The sequence below is a fragment of the Chenopodium quinoa genome, unplaced genomic scaffold (genome assembly GCF_001683475.1).
Source record: "Chenopodium quinoa cultivar QQ74 unplaced genomic scaffold, ASM168347v1, whole genome shotgun sequence".
Taxonomy (NCBI): domain Eukaryota; kingdom Viridiplantae; phylum Streptophyta; class Magnoliopsida; order Caryophyllales; family Amaranthaceae; genus Chenopodium; species Chenopodium quinoa.
In genome coordinates this window covers 3,004,935-3,030,439 of record NW_018745054.1, presented here as the reverse complement: position 1 = coordinate 3,030,439, position 25,505 = coordinate 3,004,935, and the positions used below count along the sequence as shown (strand labels likewise).

The following is a 25,505-nucleotide window of genomic DNA, read 5'->3' as shown; positions in this document are numbered from 1 at the left end:
AATGTCATTCCGAGCTGATGGCGTGCCACAAGATAGCTTTTTCACGTCCATTATAGTGTGAATCAACTGATCAAAAAAGTTTTTTTCAACGTGCATGACATCTAAGTTGTGACGAACAAGCAGATGTTTCCAATATGGAAGGTCCTATAGAGTGCTTTGCTTGAACCACCCTTTTTTTGCATTCTTGAGACGTTTCAGTGCCTCGGGGCCATCTGTTGCTTTTGGGAGGTTTTTCACACATTCCCAAAGTTCCTCTCTTGACATGATGTGAGGTGGTGAACCTTTTTCGACTTTGTTTTTACAAAATGCATTTTTACTATGTCGAAAAGGATGATTTGTCGGAAGGAATTGACGATGGCAATCAAACCAAGAAACCTTACCACCATTTTCGAGCCAAAATGCTTTGCTTTTCTCCATGCAATATGGACAAGCCTTCTTACTGGCTGTGGTCTAACCAGATAACATACCATAAGCCGGGAAGTCACTAACGGTCCATAGGATGGCTGCTCGAAGATTGAAATTTTGTAATCTCGAAATATCGTAAGTATTTGCCCTAACTTCCCACAACTGTTTCAACTCGTGTATGAGCGGTTGCATGTAAACATCCAAGTTGCCCTTAGGGTTTTTAGGACCAGGAACGAGTAACGAAAGAAACATGAACTGTCTTTTCATACACATTGACGGAGGCAAGTTATAAGGGGTCAAAATGACAGGCCAACATGAATACTGTCCCCCAAACTGACCATGTGGAGCAAATCCATCCGTACATAGGCCAAGTCGAACATTACGAGGTTCAAAGGCAAACTCAGGAAAGCAACTATCTAGGTGTTTCCACGCTTCACTATCTCTAGGGTGTGCCATTGTGCCTTGAACTCGAGGATTTTTAGCATGCCATGTCATTTCCTCAGAAATGTTTTTAGTTGCAAAAAGCCTTTGCAACCTAGGTGTGATAGGGAAATAAAATAGAACATTCAAAGGCACTAAGCTACCTTTAGAAGTCTTCTTGTATCGGTCGCTGCCACACACCCTACATGTAGATAATTGAGCATCATCTTTCCAAAACAACATACATCCTTTCGGGCATGCATGAATCTTTTCATGGGGCAGCTCTAACCCCTTAACAATTTTCTTGACCTCATAGAATGTCTCGGCCATGTGGTTGTTATTAGGAATTGCTTCATTAACCAAAGAAGCAAATCCATCAACACATCTGTGCGGCAAATTATACTCACACTTTAGGTTAGTGATTCTAGAAGCCATCTCTAACACAGACAATGAACTCCCTTCGTATAACGATTGTTCAGAAGCTCTTAACAAATCAAAAAATGGCTTGGCTTGTGCATTAGGCTCCTCCTCTAATGAAACAGGTGGCTCTTCGGAATGGCCTTGATCTTGAGACTGACCAAAGGCATCCAAAACCATTTTACGATATTCATTTGACTGCCTTCTACGAGTTCCTGGAAACCCTTCCCCATGACACATCCACTCATAGTAATTAGGTAAAAAAACCGCTGCGATACAAATGAAGTTTGACCGTATCTGGATCCCAAAGACGTTTGTTTTTGCATTTAAAACATGGACACCTAACTTCATTCGAGCTGCTACTCTCGGGATGATCTTCCACATATTTAAGGAATTCATCTACCCCCTTCAAGAACTCAGGATTAATAGAATTCCCAACCTTCCTTTCGTACATCCAGCTACGTTCTTTTCGTTTCATGATTACAAGTTCTACACAACTAACACATATGCCATTAATCACATTAGTCATAAAGCACAATATATATTCATTATAGATCAAACTGTTATGGAAATGCAAATGAGAAGAGAAATGATTTCCAAGGGTCCTTATCACTCCAACCTAACCCATCCTTGTACGTTCAATCTCACTAGTGAATGTATGCCAGAATTTCAATTCTATGGAAAATCCGGCAGCATCTCCCTACAGTTCCCCAAGTACACAACATAGGCGATTAGAAACACCTATATATGTACCTAGAGAACATTGTAGAGAAATGACAAGCAAGGATCTTCCTTAGAATTAAAACAAAGGAATACATTCACCACCTAAGTGAGAATAAACGTACAAGGACAGTCCCAACCGGGGACTATTCAAGACATACTCCTAATGTGTATGCCTTGAACGGGTATCTAGGTATATTATTATGTAAATAATTTTTTAAAAAATATATATACTTAACTAACATACATAATATTAAACAAATATATCAAGATTAAACTAAACAAGAGAAACAAATCAAACCAAACCAAAGTAAACTAATATATCATATTAAACTAAACCAAACCAAACTACCGTTTTATATATTAAATTAAACTAACATATTTCTAAAAAAACTAAACTAAATTAAGATACTCTATATTAAAATAAATTAAACTAAAACACATTATATTAACATAAAATTAACTAAACTACATTATGTTAAACTAAACTAAACCAAACTAACATTGTTTTTTTTAAAGAGAAGGGAGCAATTAATTAATTATAAGATTTATTTAAAAAATATATATACTTAACTAACATACATAATATTAAACAAATATATCAAGATTAAACTAAACAAGAGAAACATATCATAACACCATACTATTAATATAAACCAAATCAAACCAAACCAAAGTAAACTAATATATCATATTAAACTAAACCAAACCAAACTACCGTTATATATATTAAATTAAACTAACATATTTCAAAAAAAACTAAACTACAATAAGATACTTTATATTAAAATAAATTAAATTAAAACACATTATATTAACATAAACTTAACTAAACTACATTATGTTAAACTAAACTAAACCAAACTAACATTATATTGTTTTTTTAAAGAGAAGGGAGCAATTAATAACTTATAAGAGATGACCAATGTCAATAAATTAACCAAACTAAAAGTTATTGAATACATTCTAATTATAATCCAACACACTATCTAACAACCAAAGTAAGATACACACATACATTATATTAGGGTTTGTAATGTAACTAACCTTTAGATCTGCACTTCTTTTTAACAATTAAACCAACAAAATTGTACAAATCTGATAGGACGTCGTCAACCTATCAAGAAATAAGACCTAACTCGATCCTACTCAACTAGTAGCAAGGGCAAGAAAGGGTCGAACCCATGAGAGGCGTTGAATCAACCACCAAATGTTATTGTTTAAACAAGCTAGATTAAGTCGGGGGTTTTAAGTTGGTATTACGTCACACTATTCTAATTCAAATCAACTAATTCTAAGAGGTGATTAACAATATTAAGAAGGCCTAGGGCATGGGTTACACCACTAAACTTCATCACGGACCACAAGTAGCATGCATAGAAATGGTGATTTAGGGGATAAATTAGGGGAAGTTATCAAATGCACCCAACTACTCTCTCAAGCTAGAGGGATTACTTGACATCAAAACCATAACCTACTCTCGTGATTATGGGCAAGAAACAAGTGTTAAAACATCCTCACGATAACATGCAAATTCCCTTGACTAGAAATTCCTATTCTCATGGCAAATCAAGTCAATCAAGCATAAGGGAGCTTCCTCAAGTTCATCTCTCGATCCTTCGTTGAGGAAGCTAGATAAATAATTCAAGCAATGGCCAATTACAAGAATTAACAATGAAACCTCTTAAACTCAACTAATTAACACCCCACAATTAACAAATTAGTTCATGCAACAAGTGTTGGTGATTACATTGAGGGTTCACCCAAACCCTAGAAATTAGACTACTCACAATCCATGGAGGTTAAAGCAATTAAAGATTTCAAGGAATTCATGAACAAATTAAAACTAAGAATTAAGTAGAATTTAACAATTAAACATGCAAAGAACAACCAAACAATTAATAAAAAGCAAGAATTAAAGATAGAAGAGAGAAAGAAAGAGTAAGAAAAAATTACTAGAAGCTTCAATAATTGACTAACAATGGTGGAACTTGTCTTCTACAATGATTGGATTGAAAAACCTTCAAAACAAGAACTAAAATCTATGCTAATTTGAGGATTTTTGTGTTTCAAACTAAGAGGAGTATGAAAATCTGGAAAAATTGGGAACCCCTCTAAAATGGTCCAAAGGGGCTATTTATATTACCCCCTAAAATAAGAGGACGGTGAAAACAAGAAACGGGTAAACTGTAGGTCTGCACGGACGTGCTGAAGTTGGCACGTCCGTGCAGACCAAGGCAGAAACTCAGTTTAAGACGACCTGCTGCAGCACGGGCGTGCACCTTTGGCACGTCCGTGCTGCATCATCTGCACGGACGTGCAATATTTGGCACATCCGTGCAGGCCTTGGCAGAAAGATGGCTTCAGGTCTGCACTCCTGCACGGACGTGCAACATCTTGCACGGCCATGCTGCCTCATAATCACGGAAGCACGTCCGTGCTGCATCATCTCCACGGACGTGCAATATTTGGCACGTCCGTGCAGGCCTTGGCAGAAAGATGGCTTCAAGTCTGCACTCCTGCACGGACGTGCAACATCTTGCACGGCCGTGCAGGGTCTTCTGGGCCCTTTTCTTCGTGTTTTCTTCTACGATGCTCTTGTACTTGGATTCTTTCCATCATTTCCTTGCTTCTAACCTCGGTTTGGTAACCGTGGGCTTCATTTGGTCGTCTTTGGACCTAAAATCTCAACAAAAACACTAACAACCCGTGAAGCATAGGATACACAAAAATTGCATAATAATAGGGTAAAAGTGAACCAAAACACAAATTTGTTCAGGTAAACTAGGTTCAAATACGCCCTAAAACCGCATAAAATAGCAAGTTATCAAATCCCCCCAAGCTAAGCTTTTGCTCGTCCTCGAGCAAACTAGTCATGACAAAACAAATAGAGGGAACTAACTTGTTATAGAAGGTTGAAGCAAAAGTTAAACCAAGAAAGGGTAGGAATACACAATAAACCGAACGATCACTTTTAGCAAAAGTGAGAAGCCGTTTAAACCTACAAGTCGCCTAGTAGGACGAGTCCATCTCTCGTGAGGGTTTCCAAAGAGAATCACCCACAACTCCCACAAACACAACACACGATTTTTTTTTTTTATAGCCCAAGTCAACTCATCGGGATGTGATTCAAAAGCAAGACAAGTGAACAACTTTCAAGAATTACCAATCATACAAATGTACACATGAGTTGGGGGTAGAGAGGAGAACTAAACAAGGTTGCACTAGGATACTTCCTTTGGCCTTTTACTATTTCATTAGAGCACACCTAGATATTCCAAAGTTGTAACAAGCCCTCTTTCGGTTATAAAATCTCAAAATGCTAGTCCACCTCCCAAAATGCACACCCAAGGCCCCTTAACTACACTCTAACTCGGGAATTTCATAAGAAACAACAATGCAAACAAGGTGTGGGAGGTGTTTAGGGTGAAAATACCTTAAGACACGTGGCCCAATAAAGGCTTGACACGTGTCAATCTTTCAGTGCAAAGGCCCATTTCCTTTGCAGACACGTGTCCCTTATACCCTAATTGAGGTACAGTTCTCCCTTACTATAAATAGTAAGGGTAGACCTCATTTATGACACAGAGAGATATACATTAATTGCAACCACAAAAAAACCAAAAAAAGCCCAAACCTACTGAAACGCTCTCGAACCGAGAAGCTTTTACTGTTCTTATTCCACTTCGAAAAGATACTAACTTAATCTTCGGAGGCGGAACTCCCACCCCCCATCCGGAGTCTCCGTTATTTGTGCAGGTACAGGCGCAAGAAGGAAGTCGGCTAGCTGCAGGTACAGGCGTAAGAAGGAAGTCTGCTAGGAAATTGTAACTCTCCCGAAGGACACATAGAAAACCCCCAAACAGGAGGCATCCACGAGTTGACCTCTAAAGAAGAGAATTTTTTTTTTTTTTTAGAAGTTTTGGGGTAGTTTTTGTTCTCCCCCTTTTTTATGCTCTTCTTTTTTTTTCAATTTTCAATGCCCTCGCCTCTTTTAACTGTGAGCGGCTCTTTCTTTATTGAGAACGTGTGGCTTATTACGCCACTTATTACACATGATACAAGTAGAACCAATTCCCTAATAGAGTTTCATTTCGGGGAGGAAAGGGGACACATCAAGGGCACAAGGGACCACAAATTTATTCAAACATATCCTACTTGAGCAAATTAGACAATATCTTATACTAGGCGTGCAATTGAGCATTCATTGGCTTTCATTTCATATACTCCAATGCAATCAAGATTAATAGACCTCTAAATGACCCCCAACTCGTGCACACACTCTTCTAAAAAAAAACTTTTACTCATCACTCAAGAGTCAAGCAAGCAAAACATATAATCGTCATATGAGTTTCATCCTTGGGCACTTTTTCATCATTTTTTTTCATTTTTTTCTCTCTTTTTTTTTCTCTTTTTTTTTTTTTTTTTTTTAGGCATAAAATAACTATACATCTAAATAAGGGATAGGAGAAGTATTCACAATGCAAGGGATTTGGATTTCAAAGGAAGCAATTTGGATTCAAAGGGTTTGGATGTTAGGGAAATGGGAATAGGGGCATGCAAATCAACATATACGTACGAGAACACAGCATGAACCAATGGTAAATGAGAAAATACTCCCCCCCAAGCTATCATAAACATTGTCCCCAATGTTGAAACAATATAAGCACAAAGAGAAGGGGAAGGAGATACTAACTCATTGGTTCGGGCCCCCTTGGGAGCTCGAACCCCCGGGGTAGAGATGGTGATATACATTGCGGAAGTCGCCCAATTCCGATCGAAGACCTTCAAAGCTTGACGTCATTCCGTCAAAAGAAGTCCACAAGTCTTCATTTGACTTCCTCATGGTCTCAAACTCGGAAGTCATGCGGGCGAAGTTCGCATTCATATTAGCCATCTGCTGCTCGAAGGTGAGGAATGGGTTGCCTTCACCCATGCCCTGACCTTGGTACCCCTCTTGGTACCCTTGTTGGAACTCGTACTGCTGGTGAAATTCTGGTTGTTGCTGAAATTGTTGTTGTTGTTGCTCTTGCTGCTCTTGCCCTTGTTCCTCTCCCTCTTGACCGGGAGCCCAAGGGAAGTCCCTCTGAAAGATCCAATTCGCCTGGTTGTAGATGGCGGTGGCCTCGGGGTCGGGTAAGTAGGCATAGGGGCGCCTACTCACCAACCACAAATAGGGGTGGTTCCCCTCTACATCCGTGAGCCATTTCATGGCTCTCAGCGACTGCATATCCAACTGTGTTGGACCTGGAACAACCTGCTCTTCTGCAAAATCAAGGTTAAGAGCAGCAGCAATTATAGTAATCATACCACCTATGGTGATGTTGCCTGATCCTGTGGCAACATCTTCTAGGTGGTTCATAAACCAAGACCCCACATTTAAACTCGTACTACCCTCACTCAGATGCCATAGAAAGTAAAGCTCTCGAGTAGACACGACCCCTGAACTGTCTCCCCTAGCAAAAACTGTGTTCGCTATGGTACGCTGGGCGATCCTAAAGGCAGGGTGAATAATGGCTGTGGCCTTATCAGTTCTAGGGTTATACCCAAACAGCCCTGTGATTCTTCTCCAAAATTCACCCGCCATATAGTTACGGGGTTGCCTATCCTTAGGCCCCATAGTTCCAGAAACAGGCCACCCGAAAGCTTGGTTAACTCTCGCTACGGACATTCTATGTTGGGCATTCATGAGCTGGAAGGTCATGTAACGGGGGGATCTTGTGGTGTCACGGTGCACACAAAGGGAGGAGAGGAATTCTAGGGTCAGTCTCCTATAGGTTAAGGCATGTAACTCTAGCCAAGAACCTAGGTCGGCTCCCTCGAATAACATTGTGATATCAGCTCCTACCCCTAAGGCGTCCGCCACCTCACTATCATAGAATTTGGTGGGCTTGACCCGCCTCCTACTGATTTTAAGGAAATTGGCCGAAAAGGCCTGGTCAGCGAAAACTATTCCCATTGTGTCCACTTGCGGTGGATCAACGGGAGGAGGAGGCGATGGGTTCCTAAATCTAAGGGAAGAGGTGTTTCGGGATTGGTTTCTTCTTGGCATGGTTGTTTTTATTTTGTTTTATTTAGAATGACTAAACCCGCCACACAAAGAGATCAAGACACTAAACCAATTCACCAAGCAATTTTAAGGTCAAAAACCCAAGACTTAGCCACACCAAAGGACACCACAAAGAATAATCCACACAATCACAAAAACTCACAAAACCTAAACAATTAATCCTCACAATATTGAATTAAACCCATAATGCTTTACATAAAAGCACAAATACTCAACAACTATCAATTCAACCAAGATTGCAAGCAAAAATAAGCACAAAACAACAAGTTTCAAGTATGGAAATAGTAAGTGGAAGGAACGATTATACCGAGCTTAACGTGGGTGTAAAACCCGCCAATGAACCTTCCTAGCCTTCCTTTCCCTTGCTTGAACCTTTTCCTTCAACCAATTGTTAAAATTTCAATCCAAAAGAAAACCCCCAAATTGATTTTTTTCTTCTTAGGGTTTCGGTTAATGGGTGATTTTTGGGTTGAAGATTGGAGAAAGGAGTAGTATTTTGCGTTTTTGTTGAAAAGGAGTGTTGATTATGGTGGGAAATGTTGAATTTTGGGTGAGAATTTGAGTGTTTGAGGGTTGAGAGGAGGAGTAAGAGGGGTTAGAGAGAAGGAGGAGAACCGTGGGTTTGAGAGGAAGAACAAAAAATTGTGGATTTTTTCTTTTTTTTCGAGCAGTTTCGGCCTTAAATACTTGGTATGCACGGACGTGCAGCATTGGCACGGACGTGCAGCTCAAGTCAGAACGTGCTTAACTTTCTGCCTGTAAAAGCACGGACGTGCCATTATCGGCACGGACGTGTTGCTTTTGGCACGGACGTGCTTAACTTGGCAGAATACTTCTCAACTTTCTGCCTGTAAAAGCACGGACGTGCCATTATCGGCACGGACGTGCTGCTTTTGGCACGGACGTGCTGATTTTGGCACGGACGTGCTTAACTTGGCAGAATACTTGCTGCTTTTGGTACGTTTACTCTCCTTTTTTTTTTCTTTTTTTTTTTGAGTAAAATTACTAAAATACTCGGGTTGCCTCCCGGAAGCGCTTCTTTATTGTCACTAGCTTGACCATATTACGTTTTCAATCACGAGGGATATCAAATTCATCTAAATGAACTACCTTTGTTTCTTCTTGCACGAAACCATCGAAGTATGCTTTCAACCTTTGGCCATTAACTTTGAATGGTTCACCTTTGTCGTTGGAAATCTCAATGGCGCCATATGGGAATATCTTTGTAATGGTGAAAGGGCCACTCCATCTTGATTTTAGCTTTCCCGGAAACAACTTCAACCGGGAGTTAAATAGCAAGACCTTGTCACCCTCCTTGAACTCTCTCTTGTTGATGTGCTTGTCGTGCCATGCTTTGGTCTTCTCCTTGTAGATCTTTGCACTCTCATATGCATCTAACCTCAACTCTTCCAAGGCATGGAGGTCAAGCATCCTCTTTTCTCCGGCGGATTGGATATCAAAATTCAAGGTTTTGATAGCCCAGTGCGCACGATGTTCCAGTTCCACCGGTAGATGGCATGACTTCCCATAAACGAGCTTGTAAGGGGTGGTGCCAATAGGAGTCTTGAAGGCGGTGCGGTAGGCCCATAGAGCATCATCCAACCTTGATGACCAATCCTTCCTTGACCTATTCACCGTCTTCTCTAGTATCAACTTAATCTCCCTATTTGAAATTTCAGCTTGACCACTTGTTTGAGGGTGGTAAGCCAATGACACCTTGTGCCTCACTCCGTATTTTTCAAGGAGAGCCTTGAAAGATCGCTTTGCAAAGTGCGATCCTCCATCACTTATTACGGCACGTGGCACACCAAACCTAGGGAAAATGACTTTCTTGAACAACTTGACTACTACCTTAGCATCATTTGTAGGAGATGCAACCGCTTCAACCCACTTTGATACATAGTCGACGGCCACCAAAATGTATTTGTTCCCAAAAGAGGATGGGAAAGGTCCCATAAAATCTATTCCCCACACATCGAAAATTTCCAGCTCTAAAATGTTATTCAAAGGCATTTCGTTCTTTCTTGACAAATTACCGGTCCTTTGACACCGGTCACAAGCTTTAACAACTCCCCATACGTCCTTGAACATAGAGGGCCAATAGAAACCGCATTTCAATATTCTCGTCAATGTCTTGTTAGCACTCATATGTCCTCCACAAGGTGAGGAGTGACACATTGTGATAACTTCATGAATTTCATCGTCGGGGACACACCTTCTAAAAAGACCATCAACACCTTGTTTGAAGAGCAAGGGGTCATCCCAAAAGTATTGGCGGACATCATGGAGGAACTTCCGCTTTTGTTGATAGGTGAGGTCGGGAGGAAGGATGGAGCAAGCCAAGTAATTTACAATATCCGCAAACCATGGGGCCGGGGCTTGAATGATTGCGAATAATTGATCATCCGGGAATGAATCATCAATTGGCAAAGCTTCAATTTCACCTTCTACGATCGGTAGCCGTGAGAGATGATCGGCTACTACATTCTCGGCACCCTTCTTGTCCCGAATTTCTATATCGTAGTCTTGTAAGAGCAAGACCCACCTAATCAACCTTGGTTTAGTGTCCTTCTTGGACAGCAAGTACTTCAAAGCCGCATGGTCGGTGAAGACTATAACTTTGGAGCCCACCAAGTAAGACCTAAACTTTTCGATAGCATGGACGATGGCTAGGAGCTCTTTTTCAGTCGTTGTGTAGTTTCTTTGTGCTTCATCAAGAGTTTTGCTAGTGTAATAGATGGCATGGAGCTTTTTATCCTTCCTTTGCCCAAGCACAGATCCAACGGCATAGTCCGAAGCATCACACATGAGTTCAAAAGGGAGCTCCCAATTCGGTGGTTGAATGATGGGAGCCGTGATCAAAGCTTCCTTCAACCTATCAAAGGCTAGCAAACAATCATTAGAAAACACAAAAGGGGCATCCTTTACCAACAATTGAGTGAGCGGCTTAGCGATTTTGGAAAAATCTTTAATGAACCGGCGGTAAAAACCCGCGTGTCCAAGAAAACTCCTTATACCCTTCACATTAGTGGGGGGAGGGAGGCGCTCAATAACCTCAATTTTGGCACGATCAACCTCAATGCCCCTACTAGAAACAACATGTCCCAACACAATACCCTCTTCAACCATGAAATGACATTTTTCCCAATTAAGCACAAGGTTCACCTCTTGACATCTTTTTAACACTTTAATCAAATTACTTAGGCAAGTGTCAAAAGATGAACCGCAAACAGAAAAGTCATCCATAAATACCTCGATTGATGATTCAAGCATGTCGGAAAAGATAGACATCATACACCTTTGAAATGTAGAAGGTGCATTACATAATCCAAATGGCATCCTTCGATAAGCAAAGGTGCCAAAAGGGCATGTGAATGTAGTCTTCTCTTGATCCTCGGGTAGGATAGGGATTTGGAGGAATCCCGAATACCCATCCAAGAAGCAATAGTGACTATGTGATGCCAACCTTTCCAAGATTTGATCGATAAAGGGGAGAGGGAAGTGGTCCTTCCGAGTGGATTTGTTCAATTTTCGATAGTCTATGCACATTCTCCACCCGGTGACCGACCTTGTAGAAATGGTCTCACCCTTATCGTTCTTGATAATGGTCATGCCCCCTTTTTTTGGAACAACTTGAACCGGGCTAACCCACTTGCTATCGGAGATAGGGTAGATTATGCCCGCTTCAAGAAGTTTCAAAACCTCTTTTTTAACAACTTCTTTCATGTTGGGGTTGAGCCTTCTTTGGTGCTCAATTGAGGATTCATGATCATTATCAAGCAAAATCTTGTGCATGCATATCGTGGGACTTATCCCCTTAATGTCATCAATGGCATACCCAATGACACTCCTATACTCCCTCAACACAACTAGGAGTTTCTCAAGGGAAGTGTCATCAAGGTTGGTATTGACAATAACGGGATAAGTCTCATTATCATCAAGAAAAACGTATTTAAGTGAAGGGGGAAGGGGTTTAAGTTCAACCTTAGGAGGAGGCGTAGACCTCTCCTCTTTTACCTCCACCTTAAGTGCTTCAAACTCCCTTGCCTTGCCATGTAGGGGTTGGTCTAGCAACAACTTGTACCCCTTAGCTTCATCATCATCATTGTACAAACTTTCCGTGAGGATCGCTTGTAGAGTATCTTTGCTATTGTTCATCATCTTCAATTCCTCCACTTCTCGGTCAAGAGTATCGATTCTATTGATATCCTCATACATAGGCTTCCCCATGGCTTGCGAGAATGAGAAAGAAATTTTCTCATCTCCCACATTCAATGTTAGCTTGCCTTGTTTCATATCAATTACCACTCCCGCCGTGTTCAAGAACGGCCTTCCCAAAATGAGAGGAACCTTGTTGTCCTCCTCCATTTCCATCACCACAAAGTCACAAGGTACAAAAACTCTTCCCACTTGTACCGGTACATCTTCAAGTATTCCCATTGGTAACCTAACCGAACGATCGGCTAATTGTATTGAGATTCTTGTTGGCTTCATCTCACCAACTTTTAAATTTTTCGCAATTGAGAAGGGCATCAAGCTTACACTTGCCCCAAGATCACAAAGAGCATCCATGGCTTCCATATCTCCAATCTTCACCGGAATTGCATAGCTACCCGGGTCACCAAGCTTTCGGGGAAGCTTGTTTTGAATGATTGCGCTCACCTCCATTGGAAGGGAGATGGTTGCACTCTCTTCAAGCCTACTTTTGTTGGACAAGAGATCTTTTAAAAATTTCGCATATGTAGGCATTTGTGACATAGCATGAAGAAAGGGAATGTTCACTTGGAGCCCTCTCATGACCTCAAGGAACTTTGAAAACTTCTCATTCAATTTTTTCTCTACCAACCTATGAGGGAAAGGAATAGGTGGCTTGTAGACTCTCATTGGGGGTTTCTCCACTTCAACTTCAACTCCCTCTCCTTTCTTTGTGTCTCCCTCAACACTCTTTTCTTTTTCTTTTCTCTCAACTTCTACCACCTCATTTTCAACATCATTCTCACTTCTCACCTCCACACCCTCATCTCTCTTTTGTGGCACATCTTCACTCATTACCGGACCTTCATACCCTCTCCCGGACCTCAATGTGATAGCCTTGACATGCTCCTTTGGGTTCACAACCGTTGAGCTTGGAAATTGACCACTAGCATTGGAGGTAGAACTCCCAACTTGTTGTGCAATTTGAGCTAGTTGATTCTCAATTATTTTGTTGTGCGCTTGAAGTTGTTGGATGTTGGAGCTCATTTCTGCATTGCTCTTCCCTTGTTGATTTATGAAAGACTCAAGAGCGGCCTCAAGGGAAGTCTTTTGGGGTGGAGGAGGTTGTTGGTTGAATTGTTGTCTTTGTTGGTTTGGATGGCGGTATGGGGCTTGGTGATTTTGTTGATTTTGGTTGTAGATGTTTTGAGGAGGGTTGTTGTAGTTGGATTGTTGGTTTTGATTGGGTTGTCTCCACCCTTGGTTTTGTTGCCTCCAACCTTGATTGAAAGGTTGCTCATTTCTTTGGTTCATGGCCGCAACTTGCTCATTAGTAGCATTGCAATATGAAGCCATGTGATCATTACCCCCACAAGTCTCACAAGACATGACTTGTGGTTGTGGTTGTGAAGAGGAGGTACCGCTTGAGGAGGTTGCTTGGTTTAGCTTGTGAGCTAGCATATCAAACTTTGAGGCAATGAGATCTATTGCACTCAACTCATGCATACCTTTCTTCTTCGGTTGACTTTCTCTTCTATCATATCTATAGGCGTAATGCCTTGCAACTTCTTCAATCATATTCTCGGCTTCTTGCACCGGTAGCTTTTTAAGACTACCACCGGCTCCGTTGTCAAGATTGGCCGTTGAGGTAGGAGTGAGACCGTCGTAGAAGCTTTGAATAATCATCCATAAAGGCAACCCATGGTGTGGACACTTCCTCTTTAGATCCTTGAATCTTTCCCATGCTTCACCTAAGGTTTCATCATCCTCTTGAGTGAAGCTTGTAATCTTCCTTCTCAATTCCGCGGTCTTTTCGGGCGGACAAAACTTCCCAAGAAATGCTTTGGTAACCTCTTCCCATGTTGTTAAGGATCCTTCTTTCACGGACCTCAACCAACACTTAGCCTTGTCCCTAAGAGAGAACCGAAACATATGCATCCAAATGAATTCCTCCGTGAGGTTGTTTTGCTAGATGGTAGTGCACAACTCAAGGAAGTTGTCTAAATGAGATAGAGGGCACTCATTTGCACTCCCCCCGAACTGTTCACTTTGGATCATCCTTATGAGTTGAGGAGAGAACTCATAGTTGTTTGCATTGGTGGTGGGAAGAAGTATGCCACTCCGAAGTTGGAATGCATCGGGGTGGTCATAGTCTTGTAGAAGTGGAGGAGGCGGTGGGTTGGCCATCTCTTGCTCGTTGTCAAGATTATCCTCCGACTCGGAATCCGTATAAGCTAGAGAAAATTACGGCGTGCCTTGTAGGAGCCTTCTTACGTTCCTCAAAGTTCTATTTAACTCCGGATCTACGGGGATAAGCGGTGATTGCTTACTCCTCCGTGTCATGCACAGTCAAACAAAGCTAAGGAAAACGTTAGCAATGACTATCACAAGTAAACACGCTTAAACAAAAACAAAATAAGAAGATTATATACATATACACAAATCTAGACTCATTCAACAATAACTTATTCAATGTGACTTTGCCTCCCCGGCAACGGCGCCAAAACTTGATAGGACGTCGTCAACCTATCAAGAAATAAGACCTAACTCGATCCTACTCAACTAGTAGCAAGGGCAAGAAAGGGTCGAACCCATGAGAGGCGTTGAATCAACCACCAAATGTTATTGTTTAAACAAGCTAGATTAAGTCGGGGGTTTTAAGTTGGTATTACGTCACACTATTCTAATTCAAATCAACTAATTCTAAGAGGTGATTAACAATATTAAGAAGGCCTAGGGCATGGGTTACACCACTAAACTTCATCACGGACCACAAGTAGCATGCATAGAAATGGTGATTTAGGGGATAAATTAGGGGAAGTTATCAAATGCACCCAACTACTCTCTCAAGCTAGAGGGATTACTTGACATCAAAACCATAACCTACTCTCGTGATTATGGGCAAGAAACAAGTGTTAAAACATCCTCACGATAACATGCAAATTCCCTTGACTAGAAATTCCTATTCTCATGGCAAATCAAGTCAATCAAGCATAAGGGAGCTTCCTCAAGTTCATCTCTCGATCCTTCGTTGAGGAAGCTAGATAAATAATTCAAGCAATGGCCAATTACAAGAATTAACAATGAAACCTCTTAAACTCAACTAATTAACACCCCACAATTAACAAATTAGTTCATGCAACAAGTGTTGGTGATTACATTGAGGGTTCACCCAAACCCTAGAAATTAGACTACTCACAATCCATGGAGGTTAAAGCAATTAAAGATTTCAAGGAATTCATGAACAAATTAAAACTAAGAATTAAGTAGAATTTAACAATTAAACATGCAAAGAACAACCAAACAATTAATAAAAAGCAAGAATTAAAGATAGAAGAGAGAAAGAAAGAGTAAGAAAAAATTACTAGAAGCTTCAATAATTGACTAACAATGGTGGAACTTGTCTTCTACAATGATTGGATTGAAAAACCTTCAAAACAAGAACTAAAATCTATGCTAATTTGAGGATTTTTGTGTTTCAAACTAAGAGGAGTATGAAAATCTGGAAAAATTGGGAACCCCTCTAAAATGGTCCAAAGGGGCTATTTATATTACCCCCTAAAATAAGAGGACGGTGAAAACAAGAAACGGGTAAACTGTAGGTCTGCACGGACGTGCTGAAGTTGGCACGTCCGTGCAGACCAAGGCAGAAACTCAGTTTAAGACGACCTGCTGCAGCACGGGCGTGCACCTTTGGCACGTCCGTGCTGCATCATCTGCACGGACGTGCAATATTTGGCACGTCCGTGCAGGCCTTGGCAGAAAGATGGCTTCAAGTCTGCACTCCTGCACGGACGTGCAACATCTTGCACGGCCGTGCAGGGTCTTCTGGGCCCTTTTCTTCGTGTTTTCTTCTACGATGCTCTTGTACTTGGATTCTTTCCATCATTTCCTTGCTTCTAACCTCGGTTTGGTAACCGTGGGCTTCATTTGGTCGTCTTTGGACCTAAAATCTCAACAAAAACACTAACAACCCGTGAAGCATAGGATACACAAAAATTGCATAATAATAGGGTAAAAGTGAACCAAAACACAAATTTGTTCAGGTAAAATAGGTTCAAATACGCCCTAAAACCGCATAAAATAGCAAGTTATCAAAATCCTACAACAAAATTAAAAAAAAATAATTAAGGGTTTATAAGTAAACAAAATTAAATTGGAAAAAAAAAGGGGGAAAGCAAAGGCAACTTACTGAATTTTCAGGGGATGGAGGTGTGGCGTCGCCAGAAACAACCATGGCCAGGTGGTTCAGTCACGGCTAGGGGACAGAGGTGCGGCGCATAGGCTGCGTTGTGGTGGTTAAATGTTAGCCGGTGGTGGTTTATTTGCAAAATTTAAAAAAAATTGACCAATTGCACACACATACCTAGACGCGGCGGTGTCGCCGGAAACCACCAGGGCGGTTGTTTCTTCCTCGACAGCTCTCCCTTCCTCCTTAGCTTTCTCTTTCTCGTTCTCTTTCTCCTCTCTCTTTCTTTCACCCTTCTTTCTCTCTTTCATTCTCCGGCGGCTGGTGTGCGTCGACTGCAGGCATCGCTGGCGTAATTTTCTATGCCGCCGCGACTTTCTTCTCTCTCCTTCTCTTTCTCTCTCTCCTCCCGCTGCTTCTCTTTCTTTCTCTGCGTTTCGATCCCCCTTTTTTTTAGGTCAAGGAAACAATTTTAATTTTAAAAAATAACAATAAATTTTACGACGGAAATAAATTCCATCGTAATAATAAACTTCCAACGGAATATTCCGTTGCAAATCACTTTACGACGAAATATTCCGTCGGAAGTTTATTATTACGACGGAATTTATTTCTGTCGTAAAATTTACGAGGAAAAATGCATCGTAATTAAAATTTTCCGTCGCTAAATTGCGACGAAATGTTTTCCGTCGAAAATATCCACCTTAACGACGGAAAAACATGTCCGTCGTAAGTATTCCGTCGCAATTTAGCCTATTTCTAGTAGTGATACTGACCATAATTTAAATACTAAAGAAAAAGTGATTGGATGTGATATTAATAATTAGGCCATCCGGGGTTTAATAAATTTTCGTTATGAAAACGAAGAAATAATGTGTTGATGATTTCTCATGTTATATATATGAAATAAATCAAATGGCAAGACATATTTGGATTGTGATTTTTAATAATTTGTGTTAAAAGAGAAGTTCAAGAGATAATACATTGGTTATTCTGAATAATTGATGACCAGAAGTTCATTAGAATATTTTATATGTTGACAAATATTAGGTGACCAGAACGAAGCTCACCGCGTACAAGTTATATGTGGAAATTTTTAAGTAACTAGTATCATACTATCAATGATTCTAGTGATTCCGAAGATCACCACCTAGTGAAATTACAAGAAATTTTATATTTATATAACAATTCTCTTGATTGGGGCTATTGTATGTCAGCACATAAGGAATATAATAAGAAATTAGCAACTGCACAATTTATTACCCCTATTAATATTAATCTCTAGAAGAGAACAAAATTTCATTATTCTCTAGAAGAGATAGAACTTTGTTGAACATATATGATTATCCTACGAGATAAATTTGATGCGCATGAAATTATATTCTAAGTTGGTGAAAAATTGCCCCAATATTTGAGATAAGAATTGAAGTAAGTTGGAAAAATTATAAAACTATAATTAGTTGATCCCTCTAATGATACTTTATAAAGTTACATGCCAACTTTTGTATCCACATATTGTAGACACCCAAATGTGTCTCCCCAAAACCAAACCCGGTGATGAATACCTTTCGCGTCGAATCATAATCGAATGAAGTGAAAGTGTGAAAAGTCTAATATTGCGGTTAGCTTTTATTAAAAATCTTTCTTCTGTTTTTGAAAACCTACTCTATTTTATGAAAATAGTCATTCCAGTTTAGTTTGGTTCATGACAAGGGTCCAATAATGGTGTAGTTGTATGGAACTCGAAAAGAGCTTTCCAACGATATATTATGAGCCCAATTTTTAAGAATAATGAGGAAGTTATGGCCAAAATACTGAATTTGGCCCGATTTGGTTCTTATATGCGGCCCAATGATCTAGAGGAGGGCCTATTATTAATTATCATCCTAAAGCTATTAGGAATGATTATAGTCTTCTAGAATCTTCTAGAGGGTTCTTTTAAATCCTAATGGGATTAGGATTGATAAATATGTTTTATGAGTTTTATTTGGAATAAAAGAAGTGTTTTATATGAAAATACGATTTTACCCCTTCGTACGATTTTATGAATTGATTTTATCAAGAAGTGGATTCTGTGTTTAAAACGCGTGAAAACCTTATGCATCGCCAAACGAAAGGTTCGTCACCTGGCGACGAGCCCTGGTGACAGGGAGGTATTTTATTCCTTTTCGAACACTGATTCTTTTCTATCGATTCCGGACTATTTTCTGATAAATAGGGTCCCTGGACCTTCGATTTTCAGTAACCAGAATTCTCTAATTCTTTCTCTCTCTAAGCTAAAGCTTATTCTCTCTCTCCCTCTTTCTAGCCTAGCCTTTTACAAACACAATTCCTCATACATTAGCACTAGACACACCTAGCCAAGTTCGAAGTTGCCTTCGCCCTAAAAGTGAAAGGTTTGATATTTTTGAGGGTTTGGTCCCAAATCTCTATTTCAATTATTTAATTTAATTGTTTGATTTTATATTTTCCTTGAAATTACTAACGTGTGTATTTTGTTATTAGAAAGAGATACGAGGCATCCAAGTAAGTACTTTAATTGTTTTATTGATATTTTGATATAGAAATGATGTTTAGATTATTATTTTGATTCCTAGTATCATGTTAGGATGTTTTATTACTTCCTAGTATCATGTTTAGGGTTAGTTTATGTTTCTAATATCAAGTATGATTAGAAGAATGCTTCCTATTTTCTTTCCTAATATCATGTTAGTATCATGTTAGGGCTAAAGTTTTGATCTTTAATAGTTAGTGACATGCTAGAGTTTGTTATTAATCTTGTCAATATCATGCCTAGGATCTTGCTATTAATATTATGCTTTAACATGACTATTTTGATTATTATTATGATGATGATTATTATTATGTTGCTTGATATTATTATTTTTATTGCTTGATCACACCTTTTATGCATGTTTAAAGGGAATTTGTATTTGTAATCATGCTTAATAAGATAATTAATAATCTTGTTAAGGATAATATGTTTATAATTCAAGTGATCGCCAATAACAGATTTATTGTGCATTAATATTCAACCAACATAGATAAACAGGTTTAGGGTAAACTTAATGATTGCATGTTAGTAAAAAAGCGCACATGAATACAAGAAGAATAAAGTAGAGGCCTATTATTAGGGCAGGTTCTTTCTCGTTTAGATTGGATTTGTACCTTCATCCCGGAACTTCCAGTCTTGGTTCCAGACCTATTGGAGTTAACGATGTCTTGGATCGTTAAGGGGTGTAACCTTCACCCTGTGAACGGTTTACAAGTTCCTAAAACTTGTTGACGACTCTTTTGCTCTAACTTCCTTCCCTTTGGACGCCACCATGCTTAAGTGTAAGATCAGAGTGGGGTTCAAGTTTGGAGTAATGCTTGAAATATTCCTTACACATATGTTGCACATCTATGATTTGATTTGTATATCGTTATGACACATCTAGAGGAATAGAGAGATATATTTTGATTATAGTGATAATGATATTATGTGCATACATTAAGATAGATCTTGCCAATTTTTCTTTAAATCACTGCACTTGAAGTGTAGTTGGTATGATTGGTTCAAATATAAATATGCGATATATGGAAAGATAGAGCAGTTGATACTTTTAAAGTATAATAATGGTATATAAATGCCAAGTGTGAGAAATACCCTTGATAGGTGGTATAGATATCTGAATTATCATAATAGATGGCCTATTATGGAAGAAATGTTATGATGGTACCAATAATGAGAAATGTATTCAGATATCATTAAAAATAGCATGCGAAATGTAATTTAAAGTAATTTTATGATACCGATACATAATGGAACCGATGAATAATATGCATATGCATGATAGAATGGACTATTGAATAAGGGATCTAAAACGTATTTCCATAATGATGTCGACATAATGATAATCATCAAAAATTTATCATGGACCAAAAATCCAATGAAATATGGATTATTAAATCCACACTGTACATTGTCTTGCATTAATTTGAGTCTTATACCCATGTGCATGCGTGAGGCATAGGTTAATGGATTGCTTATTGCACGTTTAGGAAGTCGTTACATGCATTACTCATAGTATATTTTGTTCAATATCTTATCGTGATTCCTATATCTCATATTTCATGCACTAGCTAGTTTCTATATTATAATTGTGGTATGTGTGAATGTCCGTCCAATGTATAGTAAATCGTATATACAACATTGATGGGAACTTACAAAGAAATATTTATATTCCAATGGGCTTACATTAGTGATGAAATTATTTAGGACGTCGTTTTAATAATAGCTTGTTATGATTCATGTAAGAAGAGTTCATGAAGAACTTATATACAACGTCTTTAAATACCCAGCACTACATATTTTATATCTTGAATATTGGAATTATTATCAAACTCATGAAAAGTCAATATGACTACATCATCGATATCTCAACCTGAAGTTAGAGTATGTGAGATTCAACAACTCTATGTATTCATTGGCGAACTCTCATATAAAACATGAAATGTCTAATTAAAGAATAAAGTTGAGATACCATCGAGTGAGAATAATATTCTTATGGTCTAGAAGAGCCATGAGCAAAATATGTAATTAGTTTAATTTCTTAATTCATATGATATTGGAAAATGAAATATCATTTTGAGCACGGGGAAATTAGGTCGTTGACTAACCTCCTCACGGCCAAACAAAATTTATTATAATCCTAAACTAACCCCTAAACAAGTCTAGTGGTAAGTTCGGAGTCAAACCACAAGGAACGGTAATGTTAGATTGTTCTCGATCTAATGCTTAAGCTACACCGAAGTCGATTTATGGATAGTGGACACTACAACTACACTAACACACATATAAAGAACAAATATTATAAAGTCTACTAGGGGTAAAGATCCACTTTGAACAATTAACAAGTTAATGAGAATCAATTTGAAAATCAATCATGCAAAGAAAGAATTAAAATGGGAATTAATTACACTCAAGAGCAATCTCTCAAATTCCTAGCCTAGATCCCTCATTGACTAGGTGCATAGAAGAAATTTACCCAATATGCAATCAAATATAACAATTCTAATTCACAATCCCTTGTTAAACTAGAACTAATATGCAATTAAGTTTGCTATCATGGGAGATTAATCCAATCTAAAACAAACAACATGCCATCATCAATTCAATCAATTTAATCACACAATTATCATCAAATTTATCTCAAATAACTCAATTAAACATTACAAAGCTTAACTCAACACCTAGTAGAAGGAAACCTACTCAAACATGATTAACAAAGCAATTAAAGAAAGCATAAAGAGAAAAGAGAGTAAGAATGCTCATTGATATAAGATGGAGATCTTCAAATCATAAAATTCCTCCTTTGATTATCCAAAATCCATGAAAACCATTGTGTTTCTCACTTTCTCTCTCTTAAATTTGAGAGTTTCTTTCTCTAAAAACATAAAACTAATCTTAAAACTACTGAAGAAATGAATTTTTCCATCTAAAATGAGCAAAAAATCTATTTATACCCCTTACTATATTGCCTTCCGCAAAAAGTCGAGCAGCGCGCAGAGGAGCGGGCGCTCCAATTTCGTGCACGGGCGCTCCTAGCTGCAGCAAAATATGGCAGGATCGTTCCAGAAAGTTTGGAGCGGACGCTCCTCATAGGGTACGCGCCCGCTCCTATCGGACTGGGATAAACGCTCAGCTTCAAATGAGCATATCTCCCACGTTTTACAACAGAATTGGGCATATGACCTGTCGTTGGAAAGCTCTCGAGATAAGCTTTCATCTCCAATTAAAATCGCCCCAAAATGTTTTGTAGATCAAAAGATATAGGCGTTTGAAGTTCAATCATTGCAAATCAAGTGCACATTTCTTCATTACTTGTTCTTTTATGTTTTATATTTCTTCAATCTTGAGCAATGAACTTATGCAAGTGTTCCTAAACATAAGAATAAACCAATAAAGTATAATCTAATGCCATAAGCAACCAAAATATGCAAGAAAAGCCAAAATTGAGCAATAACGACATTTCACACGCAATCATGACAAATGTAGTAAAACGTTATTAAAACTAAGTAAAAAGATATAAAAACTATGAAAAACTAACTAGAAAACTCTTAAAAATAGCTACATAAATGACACTTATCAATATGATATCAAGTGTTTCCATGAAATCATCATTTTGTAGTATATATGACCTCTAGAAGAAGGCATACATCTAATTTTTATGATAATTCAAAACAAAACTATCGAATGAAATAGTGGTAAATACTTGTATTATTTCCACAAGTATGAAGAAATGAAGACGACTCAATAAGTCTATTTTAAGATTTGAAGATTCAAGTTCAATTTAAAAAGATCAATCATCAAGAAATGGTGTTCTGCTACATGGAAGAAGTTACCTAAACATATCGCATGAGATTTATTGCACTAGAAGATTTCACGCTAATACGTTATGCATTCATCAGGGGGAGCAAATACGCGCTGCAGTCTTTTTCCCTTGATCATGGTTTTGTCCCAAATTGGGTTTTCTTGGTAAGCCTTTTTAACGAGGCAATATCCCAAGCGTATTACGAAGAATGTTGTACTCTTTTTCCTTAATTAGGTTTTTATCCTAGAGAGTTTTTCCTAATAAGGTTTTAACAAGGCACATTCTTAGATAATGAACATCCAAGGGGGAGTGTTATGAAATATATATTTATGGATGCCCATTATACCCTTGTATCATTCCAGAACTTTCTTGATTTTAGGGTTTATTATTCTCTAAGCAAACCCTATCACTTGTACTGTGTGTGTGTGTGTATATATATCTCATTATATGGAATACAAGTAGATTACACAGATTAATTCTCTCTCCATCTCTCATATTTTCACCCTATTTCACAACAGTGAGAATAAATTTTTTTTTCTGAGGAAAAGTTCAAGGAGCTTTTTATTGATAATTTAATTATCAAGACATATGGAGAAAACTCACAAGGGCATTGGTTCTCCCATAATTGTTCAGTACCATTGGGTGTCAAACGGGCTAAACTATGAACAACTATGTTTCCACTAAGTTTGACATGGCTCCAAGAAACAGAAGAAAGAAAAGAGCAAGAAAATAAAATATCATCTAAAATAAAGTCTAAATCAGAGAAGAAAGTGATTCCTTTTTCAAGCTGCTTAATGAGGACTGCTATCAAATTCGAGTATGATATTTCCCATGTTGAAGCTGGTGGCAAGTCTGACAGCCCACGCTACTGCCTTCCCTTTAGCTATGATCGGGGGCCAATTAATAAGCTTTGCAGCGACGAGTAGTAGCAAATATTAATACTCCTTCATGGTTTCTAGCGATGACACAAAGACCAATCCATCCATCCTCAGCAAGGGAGGCGTCACAATTGATTTTGACCATCCCTTCTGGAGGAGCTTTCCAAGATTTCGGGCTTCTACAAGAAGGCTTCTTCGTAGACCCATAAATCCTCTTGGAATAAGCCATACAATCAGCTGCTAAGCGAAAAACCCGCTTAATGATAATGGGATGGTAGGTGTCCTTGCTATTAAAAATCATTACATTTCTTCTACACCATATATGCCACATCAATATAGCACCCCTACACCTCTTTCTCTCGTCCAGTTTTAACCAAGAAACGATGAAATCTAAGAAAGACAAACCTGATGGCCATAGGGACATCTCCACACAGTCACAGTCCAACCATAGATTGCGAACAGTCGAGCAATGAAACTGAACATGGCTCATGGTTTCAGGGAAATCCATAAACCATGGACACTCAACGCAATCAGTCATGTGTCTATAATGGAGATAAGCACGAGTGGGAAGAGTAACGGTACACACTCTCCAAATAAAATGACGAACCTTCGGAGTAACATTCAAGTTCCATAACTCAACCCAGTGTTTGTGAAAATTCTTAAGATTGCAAGACTTACCGAGCATACAGGCCGTCTTCACCGAGTACTTGCCATATAGAAAAAGCCCAAGAAATGAAATCCAAACCCCCTGTAGAGCTCAAGGGTAGGGCAAGAATGCTATGAACGTCCTCCTTATTGAAGATCTTTTCAATTCTCGAAACATCTCACTCTCTTGCATTATGGTCAATCAAGTCACTAACATGGGAAACTTCATCGGACACAGGGGAAGCGATGAATCTGCTAGTACCATTGTCCACCCAAGGGTCATCCCATATGTCAACGGAAGATCCATTCCCTATTCTCCATATTATCCCTTCTTTGAGCAAGCCTTTGGAGGGCCATATACTTCGCCAAGAGAAGTTGCCCCCTACTCCGAGATTAGTTTTAAGGAAGCTCTTCCCTTTATAGTATTTAGCACTCAACACCTTGTTTAAAAGGGAGTCTGGATTACTAATATGTCTCCAAGATTGCCGACCGAGAAGAGCATCGTTAAAAACTTTCAAAGTCCCTAAAACCCATATCCCCTAAGCATTTTGGAGAGCATAGATCTTTCCAACTCTTCCAATGAACCTTCCGTTTCGCCTCATCTTGACCCCACCAAAATCTGGCCATCATAGCATGAATATGATCAGTCACCTCGGCAGGAATTTTATATACTCCCATAGTGTAGGTCGACATAGCCTGAATCATCGATTTAAGAAGAATGTCTTTCCCAGCTCTTGACAAAAAAAATTCCTTCCACCCCGATAATTTTGTCCATATTCCATCCTTTAGAGCCGAAAAAATCAATTTCTTTGATTTACCGATGATGGTTGGTACTCTAAGATATCTCTCATGATTGTATACTCGGCGCATCACAAGATCGAATTCCCAATAACTCCTCTTGGACGACTGCATTGACTCCTTTACTGAAAGCGACCTCCGATTTATCATAATTAATTTTTAGCCCGAAAGCTTGTTCATATATGTCAAGAATTTTGACAATTTTTAAACACTCCCTTGGATTGGCTCTAGCAAAAACATGATTGTCGTCTGCAAAGAGAAGGTGAGAAATCACTAGGCCTCCACGGCAAGCCTTAGCCCCATGAATAGAGCCATCGTGTAAAGGTTTCCGTGAAAGACCAAAGAAAGCATCTGCAAGAATAAATAAATACAGAGAGAGGGTCTCCCTGCCGAAGACCTCTAGTAGGTACCAC

General features: G+C 39.0%; 2 protein-coding genes and 1 long non-coding RNA gene across 3 annotated transcripts; 1 reads left to right on the top strand and 2 right to left on the bottom strand.

The window, feature by feature from the left end:
* Positions 1-5,233: 5,233 nt before the first annotated feature.
* Positions 5,234-6,259, top strand: LOC110709203. The gene is made up of 2 exons (XR_002508887.1): positions 5,234-5,379; positions 5,832-6,259. It is a non-coding gene; the product is annotated as an uncharacterized LOC110709203 (long non-coding RNA).
* Positions 6,260-8,075: 1,816 nt separating this feature from the next.
* On the bottom strand, positions 8,076-16,726 carry LOC110709193. Its single transcript, XM_021887405.1, has 6 exons — positions 16,593-16,726; positions 13,735-14,138; positions 12,050-12,534; positions 11,713-11,959; positions 10,069-11,151; positions 8,076-8,179 (listed from the first exon to the last, which is right to left on the bottom strand). Exons 1-6 carry the CDS (start codon positions 16,724-16,726, stop codon positions 8,076-8,078), a joined length of 2,457 nt encoding a protein of 818 aa, XP_021743097.1.
* Positions 16,727-24,473: 7,747 nt separating this feature from the next.
* On the bottom strand, positions 24,474-24,999 carry LOC110709192 (uncharacterized mitochondrial protein AtMg00310-like). Its single transcript, XM_021887404.1, has 2 exons — positions 24,880-24,999; positions 24,474-24,833 (listed from the first exon to the last, which is right to left on the bottom strand). Exons 1-2 carry the CDS (start codon positions 24,997-24,999, stop codon positions 24,474-24,476), a joined length of 480 nt encoding a protein of 159 aa, XP_021743096.1.
* Positions 25,000-25,505: the final 506 nt, after the last annotated feature.